The 17,535-nt window shown below is 42.9% G+C and overlaps 2 protein-coding genes across 4 annotated transcripts in view; one reads left to right on the plus strand and one right to left on the minus strand.

Annotated features, from left to right (window-relative positions):
* Positions 1–336: 336 nt before the first annotated feature.
* On the plus strand, positions 337–6,797 carry chpt1 (choline phosphotransferase 1). Its single transcript, XM_088988436.1, has 8 exons — positions 337–727; positions 1,571–1,718; positions 2,801–2,942; positions 3,010–3,094; positions 3,170–3,301; positions 3,377–3,535; positions 4,834–4,959; positions 5,911–6,797. Exons 1-8 carry the CDS (start codon positions 488–490, stop codon positions 6,025–6,027), a joined length of 1,149 nt encoding a protein of 382 aa, XP_088844562.1. The 5' UTR covers positions 337–487; the 3' UTR covers positions 6,028–6,797.
* A 46-nt stretch (positions 6,798–6,843) lies between these two features.
* gnptab (N-acetylglucosamine-1-phosphate transferase subunits alpha and beta) overlaps positions 6,844–17,535 on the minus strand; it is a 66,558-nt gene continuing 55,866 nt past the window's right edge. For 2 of the 3 annotated variants that reach the window (XM_088988416.1, XM_088988415.1), the window contains 9 exons: positions 15,906–16,602; positions 14,448–14,647; positions 13,435–13,654; positions 12,319–12,432; positions 12,158–12,243; positions 11,981–12,079; positions 10,965–11,132; positions 9,369–9,459; positions 6,844–7,577 (listed from right to left, as the gene is read on the minus strand). In XM_088988416.1, the coding sequence (XP_088844542.1) occupies positions 7,506–7,577; positions 9,369–9,459; positions 10,965–11,132; positions 11,981–12,079; positions 12,158–12,243; positions 12,319–12,432; positions 13,435–13,654; positions 14,448–14,647; positions 15,906–16,602 (1,747 nt within the window). In that variant the 3' untranslated portion in view covers positions 6,844–7,505. Of the gene's footprint in view, positions 7,629–9,368; positions 9,460–10,964; positions 11,133–11,980; positions 12,080–12,157; positions 12,244–12,318; positions 12,433–13,434; positions 13,655–14,447; positions 14,648–15,905; positions 16,603–17,535 lie in introns of all 3 variants that reach the window. The other variant, XM_088988417.1, reaches the window with a different exon arrangement.

Consider the following 17,535-nt stretch of genomic DNA (forward strand, 5'->3'; position numbering starts at 1 on the left):
TTAGACTAAGAAAACTATAATTTATATAATCGTAGAACACGACAATCACCTGTTTTCAATTAGCCCCATGCTTTTCTTCAAGGTGTCCCACGAAAGCGAGCGTTGTAAATGTCACCAGTCTGAAATAAAGGACAACTTTATTTATTCAAATGCAGAAAATTGTTGAGTAAATATTCCGGATAAATAATAATCTGACATTATTTCATTACCTGGACTATTTTTTCTGTTTCGATTAACTCTGGTGGGAGAGTTCGTGGCTTCCGGTGTCAGACTTCTGGTACACATTCTCAATCCGTCCGACACGTCATCACCTCGCTCGTAGTTGTTTCCGCCATGCAAATGGCCTAAGCCGAAGCGCATTTCGCCTCCCTCTACAGGCCAAATGCGCTGCTATGTTTTGGGCTTGGACGAGATAAGGTAGCCGAATCTGAGCCTCTTTTCCTGGGAGCCTTCGGGAATTCGTCACGGTCTATTTCGAGAAGAAACGATGGCCAATTTACTTTGGCCGGAGCCGCTTTCAAGCGCGCAGCTCAAGCGGCTGGAGGATCACAAGTACAGCGCCTCGGGTCGCTCCCTCTTGGAGCCGCCGTGCCAGATCTACTGGAACTGGCTGGTCCAGCAAATCCCGACGTGGGTCGCCCCGAATACGCTCACGATCGTCGGCTTGTTGGTCAACGTCGTATCCACACTCCTGCTCGTGTTTTTTTGCCCTAAAGCTACCGAGGAGGTGAGTTGAGAGGACCTTGGACAAAGTTTCCACAGACACACTCGATCGCCAAATCACAATCGGGCATTAACCGATTTAATGTTATTTAACAAATTTATAAAAATCTGTTTTATTTCACTCGTTCGCACAATGTATGATCTGTGGTAAACAAGGTCAATGTAGGGGAATCGCTTCTCGTTGATTTACGGGATTTAAAGGTTGCTACGCGTAAACACAAGGTTTCATCTTCCGGTGATTGAATCTGAGACATTACATATTACTGTACATCTATTTATTGAAGTTCATCAAGCGATCGATCGATTATTAAGATTTGTCACGACAAGTGACGTCACTAATCTTGCATCAGTACCTTTCCTTGGGTTTAAAAACTATACGCGCTGGACCAGTCCAGCCTGCTTGTTGTGTTATTCATGTTACTTGCTTACAACTCACACAAAGTCCACATTTTATCTGTTTACACGCCCTTCTGCATTAATTATTCACTCATTAAGCTACAAACACGAGGTTGCATTTGTTTTCTTGATGTATTTATCACCTGTGACCAATAAAGTCTTGCGCCTCCTTCATTTTAATATTTATTTTATCTGAAAATCAAAATAGGCGGTTGGGGAGTTTAATTTCATGAGGAAAAAAACCGTTTGGAGTCATGTTTCAAGTTGTTGCTAAACATTTGTTTAAGTTTGAAGACTTCGCTTTTCTTTAACTCAGTTAATTTCTAAAAATGCAGTTTGGGTACTTTAATTACTTTTTTTTTACAAAATTAATACGTGAATGGGTGTTTGTTCGCCCTCATTGGGAGTTTGTATCATTGTGCTTCTTCAAAATGTCACATCTCACCTTCAGGCTCCAGCGTGGGTTTTCATCCTGAGTGCTCTGGGCCTCTTCGTGTACCAGTCTCTGGACGCCATCGATGGCAAGCAAGCCCGCAGGACCAACACAAGTTCGCCCCTCGGCGAGCTTTTCGACCATGGCTGTGACGCTGTCTCCACAGGTGCTGCATGATTGTCCACACTGGGAAGTTTTCCATGTTATTGATGCAAAGGTTTTTTTCAGCAGTCATCTGTACTTCTTTGAAGGTGTCGGATGTTTCACTCTTCATCCGAGGAGCTTCGTCAGAGAACTAAAGTTGTGCTGGTAATAACTGTCCCTGCCATGTTGATCAAATTAATCAACAACGCATGGACAATGCTAGCAGGCCTCAATCTACGGTACATCTGCACCTAAAAGCTAGCAATGACTCATTTGACGACAGTGAGGTTTAAAATGTTAGCTAAAGATAATAGATGCTTTGAAAGGGAGTAAAAGAAGCATTTATAGGGCCAGATAATATATTAATAATTCTAATATTCTAAGCCTGGCTCTGATTGCCTCATTAGCATGACTAAGCCTACGTGGTAATGGCCCAAGAAGTCTATTGTGAACACGGTTTAAATTAAGCGTTGAACCACCATGGCGGTTCAGTGAAGGGTTTTGCTGTTTTACCAAAAATGCTTCTTTTACTACCCTTTCCTTAGTCTTAGCTTCTGCGTGTGAGCAGCGGCAGCCACACGCGCCAGCGTTCACTCAACCCAGAACTAACTCAAATAGATAGAAAGCTAGCTAATAGATACCCTTGCGCCTCAGTATTTAAATTCAATGACATCTAAATTCACATACGGCCTTTTTTTTCCGAGATTGAAAGTAGTCTGTAAAATCGGCCTTTTATTTTCAAGATTGAAACTCGTCTTTGTAAACTAAAGCCGCACTGACGAATTTGGACCCAAAATTCCTACTCCGCTTCAATTCCAAGACGCGGCAGTTCCACATAAGCATCGGTGCTCTTCGCTGATGCTACTTTCCCACATCAATCCGCTTCAATTCCAAGCGACGGATACGTATTGTTTTTTTCCAAACACAAAGATGTAGCATCCACCGACGAAAAGTGACCGTCCCACTTTAGTTCGCTGATGAAGCTTTTCGGATGAGGAGTCCAACACCTTCAAAAACATGTACAGATGACAGTGGACCACTCCTGTAACGACTGACGTTTTCCCACATTGTTGTTCACTGAAACATCGCATGGTCTCGCCGCAGTCTTTGTCGCCGTGGGAACGTGCATCTCCTGCGGTATCGGCCGATACCCCCATTGGATGTTCTTCTGCGGCTTCATCGGGATGTTCATGTTCTTCTGCGCTCACTGGCAGACTTACGTATCGGGAACTCTCCGATTTGGCCTGTGAGTATCCCTCGTGGGGCGCCAATGGGCTCGTCCAGCTCAATTGTCGCTTTTTCTACTCATGCAGGGTCGACGTCACTGAGGTGCAGTTTGCCATCATCATCATGTACCTGATGTCCGCCTTCGGTGGGGTGAGCCTTTGGCAAACCACGGTAACTTAAAATCACCACGGTGAATATTTCCAGGATGGCGGTTCTTCAATCTTGTGTGTCGCTTTAAAATTAAAGTTGCCCCTCATCGGACTGAAGCTGTTCGTCTTCCCTATCGTGGGCATCATCGTCGGCGGCCTTTATTCCTGCCACAATTACTTCCACGTCATTCTCAACGGCGGCGTGGGTAAAAATGGCTCCACTGTGGCTGTGAGTCGTCGACGTTGAATAACCTTGGCAAGATGTCACGCCGCACCAATAAAGAAATAAGACGTTGTTGCGCAGGATACGAGCGTGTTGAGTCCCGGTTTACACATCAGCCTCATCTTGACGTTGGCCTTCATCATCTTCAAGAAGTCATCCAGTCAGCTGTTTGAGCATCATCCTTGCCTTTACCTGCTCACATTTGGCATGGTCATCGCCAAGATCTCCAACAAGCTTGTGGTGAGTTCTGCAGGCGGATATACATCTTCGGAAATCTCGTCTTGACCTTTGACACGTGCTGTAAAGTGACATTGCGGACTTGTTCCTACATACATGGAATATTTTTGAAGATAGATACTGAAAATTTGCAATGCGCAGTGAGTGACAGATGCCTACACCACTAAAAAGTACCAATTTCGGACAGTCTGCCGCTTTAGAGCGCCTTCGTTGTACAGTTCCTGATGACCTGGTGGGATATTTAAGCCAAATTGTGTTAACTCATTCACTGCCAGACATGTTCATCAACAATAATAATAATACATTTAATTTCTAAGCGCCTTTCAAAACTCTCAAGGTCACTTTTCAGTCACGGGAGAAGTTTTTCTGTGATGTGGTGAGCAGTGGCAGCCACACGCGCCAGCGTTCACTCAACCCGGAGGTCAATAGATAGAAAGCTAGCTAGCTAATAGATAGACAGCGAGACAATTAGCTATATATGTAACTAATATATAGCCAGCCAGTTAGCTAGTCAGCCTGCCAGTTAGCTAATAGGTAAACAAATAGATAGCTAATAGATAGCTAGCTAGACAACTAGCTATATAACTAATAGATAACCTCCCAGATAGCTAGCTAGCCGGCCAGTTAGGTAATAGATAGCTAATATTTTACTGTCAAATATGGCCGTATAGTAAATTTAGTATGACTGACAGGTGTCCTATGAGTCGCCTCGTAATTCATCTCGCTTTTTCTCACCCTTTTAACCCCCCAGGGGTGAATTCTGGCTAGGACATGTGCAACAATGTATGTACTCCAGTGCCAGGGTTTTTGTCATTGTCACTGGAATTCCAGGACCCATGTAATATTGAGTTTTAGGACGACATAAACATTCAATGCTGCGTAAGAAACCTTAGACGCTGTTCTTACATCAGAAAATAAGAGTTAATTCATAAATTATATGGGTCTGGAGTTATGTGAGTTTGAAAGGGGCGCAGCTGTACAAAATGCAATATACATATTGGTAAATATAGCGCTTTAACAACAGTTTAAGCTGGAACAAAGCACTAACATGAAAAAAGGGAAATGCTGCCCCCTTGCAGAAGGGAAAAAACATTGCCAGAGGTCTGACCAGTGCTTTACTGGCAAGAAAGAACAAAACCCGACCTAATTTGCGTCGTACAGTATTTTCAATTCCTGAATAAATTCATGAATGGCAGTGAATGAGTTCAACACACGGCCATTTCCATAACCATTCCAATTTTTTTTTTCTGCGGCGTGTCAAATTTTGAAAACAACATTTCCTGAACCTGCCTACCGCACAGGTGGCGCACATGACAAAGAGTGAGCTTCACCTCCCTGACACCGCCTTCATCGGCCCGGGCCTCCTTTTCCTCAACCAGTACTTTAACAGCTTCGTCGACGAGTACATCGTCCTCTGGATTGCCATGGTCAGTTCCTAGTACAGTGATACCTTGGCTTACGAACTTAATTGGTTCCCAGCCAGAGTGCGTAAGGCGAAAAGTGTGTATCCCAAAAAATTAATTTCCTATAGGAAACCATTAAAATGAGAATAATCCGTTCGCAGGTCCCCATAACACATAATTTTCTACTTTCTAATTTTCTAAGCCTTAAAACTACACAAAATATACCTTATTTTATGTATAATAAATGTGTTATGGTATTATAATTAAAGAAGTAAACAACAGGATAATAAAGTCATTTTATTTACCTTTGTGATGGTCATTGATGGCTTGACGGAATGGAGTGGCCAGTTTCATCAGCATTAAACACTTGATGAGGAACATAACCTTTCACCATCTTGAGGAACGATCCCTTGTAGGTGCTTTCTCTGCGATAATTTTATCTAGTTCCTCATCAATTGTGTTCCGTTTAGCTGGGTTGATAGCTTTTTACATCAAGTGTACAAATGGCTTGTGCGGGTTGTTTGTGGAGCCTGATGGGATATTTTAACCTTGCAGTCGACACTCTGCTTTTGAACTATCAGAGTTGAAACTCACTGTCGTCGGCCTGTCTCTTTAAAGTTTAATCCACCTCCCCTCACTGCTGCGTTCTTGACCAATCACATGGCTTTAACCGAAGACTGGGGGCGGGGAATAGAGGACAAAAACAGTCAGCTGCCATTTTGTTGTAAGAAGAACGGGCTCGTTCGCGAACGACACATCACTCATTGAGGCAGCTCCGTGTACGGAAAAAGTTGGTATAAATTTAACGTTCGTAAAAAAGTTCGTAAACCAAGGTATCACTGTACTTTATAACGAATCAAAACGGAGAATTGTTAACGCTTCAAACGTGGTTCTGCAAAAATAATAAATGTCAAAAGGTGAACATGCATGAAACGACTTCTTCTATGGTGTACACTATCTGGCTTTTTTTTTTAGGTGCTCTCCCTGGTGGACCTCACACGCTACTGCACAGGCGTGTGCCACCAGATCGCCAGCCATTTGCGTATCCGCGTCTTCAGCATCACACCGCCGGGCCCCGCCCACCGCGATTGACAGATTGCCCGGCGGGAGGAGGCGGAGAGAGACGCCGATCTCTCCCCGCTCCTGAAAGCAGACGAGGGTGAGACAAGCAACCTATGCCTTGACCAAGTGACCACCACTGCCTAAAAAAAAACTTGCCCACCAAAGTAATGCTCCAAAACAAACATCTGGTATACCAAAGTTTAAAAAAAAAACATTTTTTTTTAATTAGCTCAAAAAATGTGACTGAATGTGATCAATCAGGGATTTAATGGGGGCGTGGGGAAGTTTTTTTTTTTGGTCAGCAGGCTATGTGAAGCGTTATTCATGTCATGGCCATTTGTTCTGCTTTCTGACTTCTCCCTTAAGGGCTAGAAATGAATGTGATTGTATACAATCCAGCTAACGGCGCCTTAATTCGTTTTGCGGTTTAAAAAAATCACGCAAAACAAGTTTGTACACATTTTTTTTCACGACGAACTGCAATACAGAAACTTTCATCTTACCGCCAGATTGCTAACGTTTCTCCTCCAGCTAATGTAATATTTTGATTATTCAGGTTTCCGGGGTTGAAAGGGGCTTTTTTTTCTTCTTCTTCTGTGGTACCGTTTGACTATTTTTAGGTACCGTTTCCTAGTTTGTAAAGTAACATTGGACTTTCTATCTCTGTGATGAAGTCAAAATTGGAATGTACAACCGTGATTTTTTTTCATTGTTGTCTAATACGATTGTCCTGAAAACGTTTATTGACAAATGTGTATGCGGGATTTTGAGAGTTTGTAATAAAGAATATTTTTCATGCATTCATCTTGTCGCCGTGTATTCGTAAAAGACAAAAAGAGATGCATGAACCTTGCCAAACAGTTTATTTTAAATCGGAAGAACAATAACAAGCGACTTTTAAAGCGAGGTGACATGTTTTTTTTTTTTTAACCAAAGCGCTCGGTCTCCGTGGCGATGTCACAATCCACCCCCCGAAAAAATAAATTAAGAGCCGAGGTGTCTGAATTTCAGACGTTATAGCAAGTCTGCTGAGTCCCACGGGGACACCTGTGCGCAGACGGCGAGGACAAAAAGCTGCCGCGGCCAACAAACGCTTTGATTCAAGGAAAAGGGCTCATTGAATCCACGCATTGGTAGATGAGAAATTCAAGGTGGAAGAAAAATGTCAAAAAAAAAGGATCGGAATGAAAAAAGAAGGCACTTTTAGATCGCGTATTGTTGAGGACAAAATCAACAATGACATACATTAAAAATTCCTTTCCATACAATTTTAAAGTGACATTTTACCGCACAAAATGTCCGACAGTTCCCATGACGACGGCATTTATGTCCGTTCAGTTTCAGCACACGGCCTCAGAAAATGAAAACAGGTTTATGGGAAGGACCTGGGGAGTGTTGAGTTAGAAGTCATGACAAAAAAAAAAAGGGGGCTTTATCGCTAGTTTCGACCGAAGAAGACGAACGGAGGAGGCGGCGTTCCTGCTGCTCGTGAGGAGCACTTCCTGTTTTCATACTCTCTCAGGGTTGTCATCTTTGGCCATTTGACGTCGTCGGAATAGCTTGCGCTTTAGGTGGATCAGCTGTGAGAAAACGGCGAGTACGCCACGAGACCAAAATGTGATAGTTGCGCACTGCGAGCTAAGGAATGTGTTTTGATGAAGGTATCAAACCTTAAAGGACAACCGACACCATTATTTTGTTTCCTAACTGACATCAGAAAAACGTTTTATAGCAATTAAAATACCCAAAACACACAGGCTGATATTTTTAGTCAAATGCAAAACACCAATAAAAATGACTTAAAGTGTCCCAAAACTGCCACAAAATGAGCTCAAGAAATGGCGAGATTCAGAAAGTCCCGCCCCCTTGTTCGTGATGTCACGCCAGGATGGCTCACCTTGCTCTAGCATCAAAACAATGGCTTCAGATTTGGAGAAGATGCTTTCTTGTTACTCATCCAGTTATGAATATGATTCAAATACAGTGAGACCTCAACTTACAAACACCTTAACTTACAAATCTTTCGTCTTACAAACGTCAAATTTATGAAAATTAAACCTTATAATAAGCACTATTTTCATAATACACACCCACCACGGCTGGCGGAGTGATCTTCGGCGGAAGCACACAACCGAACAGCACCAGAGGTTAAGTTACCAACAGTCCTTATGGAAGGTGACTCTCCTTCCATAAGCCATCAACGACCATCAAAAAGGTCAATACAACTTTATTGTACAGCACAGTTTATTTCTTTAATTACAGTCCTCATGGAATGCGCCTCTCTTTCCAAACAACAATTCCCTTTGACCTTCGACCTCCAACGCCATTCCATCAAGCCATAAATGACCATCACAAATGTAAATAAAGTGACTTTATGATACAATTCAGTGTATTTCCTTCATTACAATACAATAACACATTTATTATACATAGAATAAGGTATGTTGTGTGTAGTTTTAAGGCTTATTTAGTTGAAAAGTATATTTTATGGAACGGATTATTCCCATTTTAATGGTTTCCTATGGGATTTTATTTTTGAGATACACACTTTTCGCCTTACACACTCTGTCTGGAAACCAATTAAGTTCGTAAGTTGAGGTCTCACTGTAGTTCTGAAGAGGAAATCATAAATGTTTGCAATCAATTAAAGAAGTCCTTCCGTATCAATTTGAGCCGTCAGGACTCCAATGTAGCGGTTGTGCTTTAAAGGAGCAAGGCGAAGACGTCCTGGTGTGACGTCACAAACAAGGGGGCGGGACCTTCTGAAAGTCGCCATTTTTCCGGTGTCATTTTGAAGTACAGTAAAGTCTCGTTATATCGATATCGGATATATCGATAGTCCCGGTTATATCGATACTATTTCTATGCACGCACGGAGAAAAATACATGCAAACAGGGTCGGATATATCGATAGTCCCGGTTATATCGATATTTTTTCGGGCTCCCTTGAATATCGATATAACGAGACTTTACTGTAGTTTTGGGACACTTTAACTCATTTTTATTGGTGTTTTGCATTTGACTAAAAATATCAGCTTGCGTGTTTTGATTATTTTTGATGCTATAAAACGTTTTTCTGATGTCAGTTAGGAAACAAAAAATGGTGTCGGTTGTCTTTTAAGGTTGCTATGGGCTAGTTAGCAACAGGGGTGACGAAATTGGTGGTAAAACACACAATCCGACTCTGGGAATCATCGATTCCTCCCAAAGGAGGAGGAAGACGAAGCGTGTTGGGGACACGGGGGGGGGTGTTTTGTGGTTTCGGTGGACTCAGGTCCTGGCTCCGTTCGTCACACATTAGACGGGCCGGGCAAGGGATTGGGCATTTGGGGTGGCGAATGCGCGAATGGCAGAAAGGGAAGACCACTGACCTGTTCGGTGAAGAAGGACATGACGGTGAAAGCCACCAGCGTCACCAGGATACAATGGGTCCAGAATTTCAGCTTGCCACGGTAGACTCGCCTGTAGGGGTGAAGGGGAGGCGGTTAGGGGTTACGCAAACGGATGAACAAAAGCAATGATGCAACGGCGAGGTGACAGCACGTCATTTCTGACACTCCGGCAGGGTGACGAAACGCTCAGCTTACCACTTTCATCTGAGGGGGGGGGTGGGGGTTGTCTAATTTTAAAGTCTCTGACACTGGAACCCCCTGTGTCCCCTAACCCCCAACCGCCCCCCCCGTCTCCTGGGATCCCCATGGTGACAACCCGGCAACACTTGGCCCGGCGTGCTGACAGCCACTTGGCTGCTTTTGATGTTATGATGCAACCATTTTTAGCAGCTGGCATGCCGCCACGAGCGCAGAGACCTATTGATTACCTCCACCGGGGGGTGGGGGCCAGGGTTACTTTCATAGCCCGGTGGCGTTGAATGACGTCTGTGTTCAAACACAACATGGATTCCTGACTTGTTTATTGAAGGTGAAATCATCTCTTACACGTTCCAAAATCAAATCTGCATTTGGAATATTTCGGAATACAATACAGTGATAATACAATACAATACAGAGCTTAAAACTTAATTGATTCCCAAAAAGTGAGTGTAAGGCAAAAGGTTTGTCTTCCAAACATTTATTTTCCATAAGAAACCATTAAAATGAGAATAATCCGTTCCCAGGTCCCCATAAAACATAATTTTCTACGAAATAAGCCTTAAAACTACACAAAATATACCTTATTTTATGTATAATAAATGTGATATTGTATTGTAATTAAAGAAATAAACTGTACTATATAACAAAGTCGTTTTATTTACCTTTGTGATGGTAGTTGTCAATGGATGACAAACATCCAGGTTGCCTCTTGATGATATCTGAGTTGCCGTGCTTTCTCGGCGATAATACCCTCACTCACACTGTCCCCTGCTAGCTGCTTTTCATTAATCCATATCAACAGAAGTTTTTCAACCTCTTCTATTGCCTGAGACCGTTGCTTAGGCAATACAGAAACACCCTTAGCAACACGCAGCAACAGTCGACTTAGCGTACCAGTACTGGGACGCTAAGTCACACAAATGCACACCTCGTTTGTGTTTTTTTTGATGATCTCCATCTGCTCGGCCGTAATTTTCTTTTGTGTCCTCTTCGAATTAACACTTGACTGTGGTGGGGTCTTTTTCGGTCCCATAATAGCAAAAGCACTACACTTGATAACAAACCACGTCCGCACTCAAAGAAAGGGGGTGACGAAAACTAGTCCGCCAGCCATTACGGCGCCGTGTGGTTTGGTCCGTTCACCGAAAACTAGTTCGTCAGCCAAGACTATATTCTCGCGAATTTAACGTTCGTAAGGCGAAAAGTTCGTGAGCTAAAGCATTCATAAGATGAGGTATCACTGTAATTCAATTCCATTTGCATCATTTCAAATAAGAAACGCTCCCGTTATCCCAGAGACTCATTTTAGAACGTCATGGCCTTGCTATCTAAAGACAATGATGAAAACATTTCTCACGGTGGAAATGAACCTACCATTCCTGGAGTTCGTCCATGTGCAGGAAGCGGTTGCGGTATTCCTTGGGCAGCTCGAACTGGGACGGTAGCGGGAACATAGAGTCGTAGAAGTCCCTCAGCACGGCCTTGACGGTGGCGGCGTCCTTGTGGGTGTGGTCAATGTTGTCGTTGAGACAGATGAACTTCCTGCAGCGGTTGGACGGGAGCGGGGGTTTAAAGGACAACAGACGCCTCCGGACAAGTTGTGTCCATAACTTGTAAAATAACTTTAAATGACTTCTACTGAGCGTATTTTACAAAGATTCCACGGCATATAGCTATATTTTACGTGTTAGGAAGTCTTGTTTTCGAGTTGATGACGATGCCTGACGTGACGCCACGTCTGGAACGCCCCTGACCGAGAAAGCGACACACAATGCATTTTGGGTACTTTGTTTGGTCTGAAAACTGTGTTGATAGCGAAATAAGAAGGAAAAAACATAACTAACGCGATGGTGAATCGTTGTGTGTTGTACAAAGACTACTATTTGATACTAGTTGACACATCAGCCCATTTCCATCGGAGCTTGGGCGTCATCTTGTGCATTTTCTGAGCGCTACATCGGAGTCCAGACGCCTCAAAATGATCCGGAAGGACTTCTTTAATCGATTGCAAACATTTATGCTTTCCTCTTCGGAACTATTTGAATCATATACATAACTGGATGAGTAACAAGAAAGCATCTTCTCCAAATCTGAAGCCATTGTTTTGATTCTAGAGCAAGGCAATACGTGCTGGCGTGATGTCACGAACAAGGGGGCGGGACCTTCTTAAAGTCGGCATCTCCGAGGTCATTTTGAAGTAGTTTTGGGACACATTAACTCATTTTTATTGGTGTTTTGCATTTGACTAAAAATATCAGCCTGCGTGTTTTGGGTATTTCAGATGCTATGAAACGTTTTCCTGATGTCAGTTAGGAGACAAAAAAAATTGTGTCGGTTGGCGTTTAAGCTAGCGGAGATAAACGGGAACCTCTTATCGAGACGGACTTCACCTGGGATTCTTCCTGATGTCGTCCAACTGGCCCACCACGTGCGAAACGTTGGTGCGGACCATTTTGAAGGCAATGTCTTCCTCGCCCTTGATCTCAAACCTGCGCAAACGGTCGATTGTTAAAAATTAGGGCGTTTTAAACACGCAGGCGTCATTTCTGGTCTCTGGATCGTCTCACTTGTACTTGTTCTGGTCCACGAAAGCTTTGCGGATGCGTTCCGTGATTGGGGCGCAGTGCACGATGAGGCCTTTTGTGACTGGCGGCTGGGGGAACAAATTGTACAATGTGACTGGAAAAAACAGGAGAATGGAGATTGGCGTGTGGTTTGAGGTGTTCACCATGCTGTTGTCGTAGTAGGCCTCCTGCGTGGGGTTCACCAGATGCAGCTGGCTCAGGTTTCTCGGGACGGTTTTGGAGCAGTTGATCAACATCTGCTCCAAGCTAGTAAGATCCTGCAAGGGCATAAAAATCAAGAGAAATATTGTGTCTGAAATGGGCTGCATTTTCACATAGTTCAGCGGAGCATCCATTGCTTATGTGGAACTGTCGCGGCTTGGAATTGAAGCAGATTTATGTGGGGCAGGAGATGCGAGACAATCTGTTTTCGCCAATGGATGCTCCAGCTTCGTGTTTGCTTTCAACATTCAGTTTTGTAGCAGACGTGCACATTCTATTTCACCATGACGTCTATGATCCACTGGTGAGAAGGACGCTTTGATCCTCTCCTCTTTCATCTAGAAACGCTTCATGCAACAAAGCGAGTGCAGAAAGTGCTGAATTAATTCACTGCCAGACGTGCAAAAATGTGTCCATTCCAGTGCCAGGGTTTTTGGCATTGTCACTTGAATTCCAGGACTTGCCGAATACATGTATTGAGTTTTCGGACTACATAAACATTAAATGCAGCGTCACAAACAGTTGCCGCTTATTTCATCAGAAAAACGTTAATTCCTAAATTATATGGGTCTGGAGTTATGTGAGCTTGAAATGAAGGCAGCTGTCCAAAATATAATGCAAAACACATATTGGTTCATATAGCGCTTTAACAATAGCTTAAGTTGTAACAAAGCGCTAACATGGGAAATGTTGCCTCCTTGTGGAAAACATAAAACATTGCTATAGGCCATGGTTTGTGCTTTATCGGCACCTAAGCATGAAAAAAAAAAAAAAAAAAAAAATTCAAGAATGCCGCTCTGTCATATTTTCAATTCCCGAATAAATTTGTGAATGGCAGTGAATGAGTTAAGATTGAATGACCGTCTGTGTCTTTTGTCACATTATTTGCCTTTACAGCAGCTCCTGCATTTTGTTTTTCTATTTCTTCCTTTCCTTTGATAACTTTGTTTCTGTGAAATGTATCTCCACTGCGAGACGAATCAAGGCTAATCCAATCCATTCCAAAAACAGGAATTTATTGGTAACGGTGGGAAATGGCTATGTTAAGTCGATCTAACCTGGAGGCTGAGTGGCAGCTCGTGAATCCTCGTGGCGAGAGTGCGTATTTCGCGGTCGGACAGAACGCCGGAGTGGTCGGTGTCAACCTCATCAAATACTTCGGAGATGTTAAGATGCTGCTGAGTGCTCATCAGGAAGTAAAAGTAAGAGAAAGCGAACTGCATGTCGTCCGGGTGGCGCACGCGGTGGCCGGAGGTCTTGTCAAAGTCGTCCGGGAATCTGCCGGCGACGGAGGAGATAAAGTGGTAGCAGCCAATTAGCGACATGTGGAGAAAATGTCCGCCTTTTGCTTATTCGCCAAAGATTGAGATGCAATTCTGTACAGTGAGACCTCAACTTACGAACTTAATTACTTCCCAGACAGAGTTTGTAAGGCAAAAAGTGTGTATCTCAAAAAAATATTCCCATAGGAAACCATTAAAATGGGAATAATCCGTTCCCGGGTTTCCATAAAATATACTTTTCAACTGAATAAGCCTTAAAACTACACACAACATACCTTATTCTATGTATAATAAATCTGCTATTGTATTGTAATGAAAGAAATACACTGCATTGTATCATAAAGCCACTTTATTTGCATTTGTGATGGTCATTGATGGCTTGATGGAATAGCGTTGGAGGTCAAAGGGAATTGCTGTTTGGAAAGAGAGGCGCATTACATGACGAATGTAATTAAAGAAATAAACTGTGCTGTAAAATAAAGTTTTATTTACCTTTTTGATGGTCGTTGATGGCTTATGGAAGGAGAGTCACCTTCCATAAGGACTGTTGATAACTTAACCTCTGGTGCTGTTCGGTCGTATGCTTCCGCCGAAGATCACTCCGCCAGCCGTGGTGGGTGTGTATTATGAAAATAGTGCTTATTATAAGGTTTAATTTTCATAAATTTGAAGTTTGTAAGACGAAAAGTTTGTAAGATAAGGTGTTTGTACGTTGAGGTCTCACTGTACTCAAAAGTGGTTCTGGTGCATCGTTTTGGCGGCGTAGCCCCCCCGACGTCAACACTCACGTGTCCTGCAGCTCCTGCATGACCAGCCTGTCAATCATATGCGGCATGTGCGCGGGGACTTTGCGAGACGCAAAGCCAAACTGGCGGTTGAGTAGCTTGTTGACGTGGCGCAGCGAGTCGGCAAACGTGTCCCGTAGCTTCCGTCTGCCGGCGGTGACGTCCGTGTCATAGGTCAGCGCCCTCTTTAGGACTTCTTCTTCCTGTTGAAAAAAAAATAAAAACAAAATAATAATAATACATTTCATTTCACTTTACAGTCACAGGATATTTTTTTTTCTGTGGGTGAGCAGTGGCAGCCACATGCGCCAGCGTTCCCTCAACCCGTAGTAACTCAAATAGATAGAAAACAAGCTAGCTGGCTAAGAGATAGCTAATGCATAGCTAGCTAGATGGCTTTTAAGCTAATTTTGACCCATTCAAACACACGCATCTAACTTTATAGTGCTTCTTTGCAATTTTGCACAACCCAGTGGTACAGCATCCCATTACCATCTATGTAACTCCAGCTCTGTACTCACTTGAACCACTTTCTGCTTGATACTTTGCACATTGTCTCACAGTTGTTCCTGAGAGGTATCACTTACCTTAAGAAATTTGATTAGATTAGCTTTTATTAGCGTCTTTTTTTATGATGATACTAGTGCAGCGTGTTCTACCGGAGACAAATTCCTTTTGTGTTCTACACTCGGCCAAAAAACATGATTCTGATTCTTATTTGGCCTATAAACAAAGCAAACACGGTGGGGAAGGCTAGAGGACAGTAATTACTGACCTTGGGAGTTTTGAAAGGCGCTTATAAATGAAATGTATTATTATTATTACTATTTTGACAATTAATTTTTTTCATTGGAAACCGTAATTTTCATTATTAACCCATATCACGGAATGGGATCATGAAAACCGTAGTTTTTAACGGGAAATCCGGAGTAGTTGGCAGATATGATTACTAAATGACGTGCCAGCAGCAATGATTGTTTGTTATGCATTGCGTCCTCCTCAGAGGGATTTCCTCCCTCCACACATACTCTACACAGCCAATCGCAAGCAAGTTCGGACAAAAAAAGCGCTGAATACGAAATCTAACTCGCAGCATCTATCCGAAAATTTTTCGACACACATATATATATATATATATATATATATATATATATATATATATATATATATATATATATACAGTAAAGTCTCGTTATATCGATATTCAAGGGAGTCCGAAAAAATATCGATATAACCGGGACTATCGATATATCCGACCCTGTTTGCATGTAATTTTCTCCGTGCGTGCATAGAAATAGTATCGATATAACCGGGACTATCGATATATCCAATATCGATATAACGAGACTTTACTGTACTGTTCCGGGAAAAATGTCCGTTATTCGTAGCTCGAATGTTTGTAAGTTGAGGAGCGTCTGTAAAGACCAGAGCTTGCCAATGTGTGAAGAGTTGTGCGCTCACCTCCAGTAGGTCTTGGAAATATTTCTTCCTCTCCCAGGGTAGGAAGCCCCTGTCGACTGGGACAAAGTGCTGAAGCTTCCTCCCCACTTGAGCAAGATGGTTGCCCTGCCACTCAGCGCTCTTTACTTTTGTAATATGGCGCAACAGCGTGGGGGTTTTCGGGTTCTCCACCACATTTGGAACGGCGATTTGTTGCCCGTTAAGTTCTTCCCACACGGTGGCGAGAAGCTTAACCTTGGTGAGGTTGTAACCCTTGGGCGTGATGTCTCCTCTGAGGAGTTTCTCATCAAGCTTCTGAAGCTCACTGCGCACAAGAGCTGGTAAGAGCGACGCATTGACAGCGGGGACTTCTATGATGGCCTCCAGTTCATCTGGTTGCTTCTTTTGGATCTTGGGTGCTCTTTTATCCTCGGGTACATCCGAGAAGAAAAAGAGCGCTTCCGTCGTTGCGGATGGTTTCCGGCTGGAATTTTCCATTCTGCTCTGCGTCGCGTTTACCGGCGGGAGTGGACGCGTGTCGACGGTAACGTGGAAGATTTTGGTGAAGGTCGTGCTGTCTTCTCTTTGGAAGGTGATGTTGTAGTGGATCACGCTGGCGTTGTGGTCGGGGTGGAGCAAAAGGTGGATAGTTTTCCATTTGTTGGCCACGGAGGTGTGACGAACGACGGGGTTGTCGCTCACGTGGGCCTCCGAGACCCTATGAGAAGTCAAAATGCAAACGGGTGAGAAGGTCTGCTGAGAAATGTGAAGAACCTGGAAATGTAATACTAATAATACTAATACTAATACAAAAAATACTATACTATACTATACTATACTATACTAATAATACATTTCATTTCTAAGCGCCTTTCAAAACTATCAAGGTCACTTTACAGTCACAGGATAAGTGTTTTTTTTTTGTCCTGTGGGTGAGCAGCGGCAGCCACACGTCAGCGTTCACTCAACCTGGAATAAGTCAAATAGATAGTAATTTAGCTAGTTGGCTAATGGATAACTAATAGATAGCCAGCGAGATAGATAGCTAATAGATAGCAAATAGATATAGCTAGTTAGGTAGCCAGATAGATAGCTAGTTAGCAAATAAATATGTAGCAAGGTAGCCAGCTAGATAGCTGGTGTCTGAAAAGGGGGCCAATTTTTGAAAATGGATTCAACTTCATTGCCGAAGTATACAAAATTAATAAAAATAAACCAAAATAGATTCATTAGAGCATGATATTTCTAAAGTGCAAATGAAAAACAAAAATTTGAGTATAATCTATTTTTCTAATATAACACAAATTTTAACTTGTTAACTACCAGTCACAAATTTATTCTAGAATTGAAAATATGACGTAGCGCGCCATTTCCGAATTTGTCCGGTTTTGTTTTTCATGCTTGTGTGCCGATAAAGCACTGGTCAGACTTCTGTTTTTTCCCCTTCCACAAGGGGGCAGGATTTCCTTTTTTTCCATGTTAGCGCTTTGTTCAAGCTTCAGCTGTTGTTAAAGCGCTACATGAACCAATATGGTGCTACATTGGAGTCCAGACGCCTCAAAATGAGACGGAAGGACTTCTTTAATCGATTGCAAACATTTCTGCTTTCCTCTTCAGAACTATGCAATGTTATAGGCAATGTTAGCGCAGC

This window comes from Hippocampus bargibanti, linkage group LG22, assembly GCF_051943395.1.
Source record: "Hippocampus bargibanti isolate YZ-2025 linkage group LG22, ASM5194339v1, whole genome shotgun sequence".
Lineage (NCBI taxonomy): Eukaryota > Metazoa > Chordata > Actinopteri > Syngnathiformes > Syngnathidae > Hippocampus > Hippocampus bargibanti.

Coding starts and splice junctions, on each gene's coding strand:
- chpt1 (XM_088988436.1), top strand. CDS start 488: ATGGCCAATTTACTTTGGCCGGAGCCGCTTTCAAGCGCGCAGCTCAAG. Junction 2,943..3,009: donor GGAACTCTCCGATTTGGCCT/GTGAGTATCCCT, acceptor CTACTCATGCAG/GGTCGACGTCACTGAGGTGC. Junction 3,095..3,169: donor TGAGCCTTTGGCAAACCACG/GTAACTTAAAAT, acceptor TTAAAATTAAAG/TTGCCCCTCATCGGACTGAA.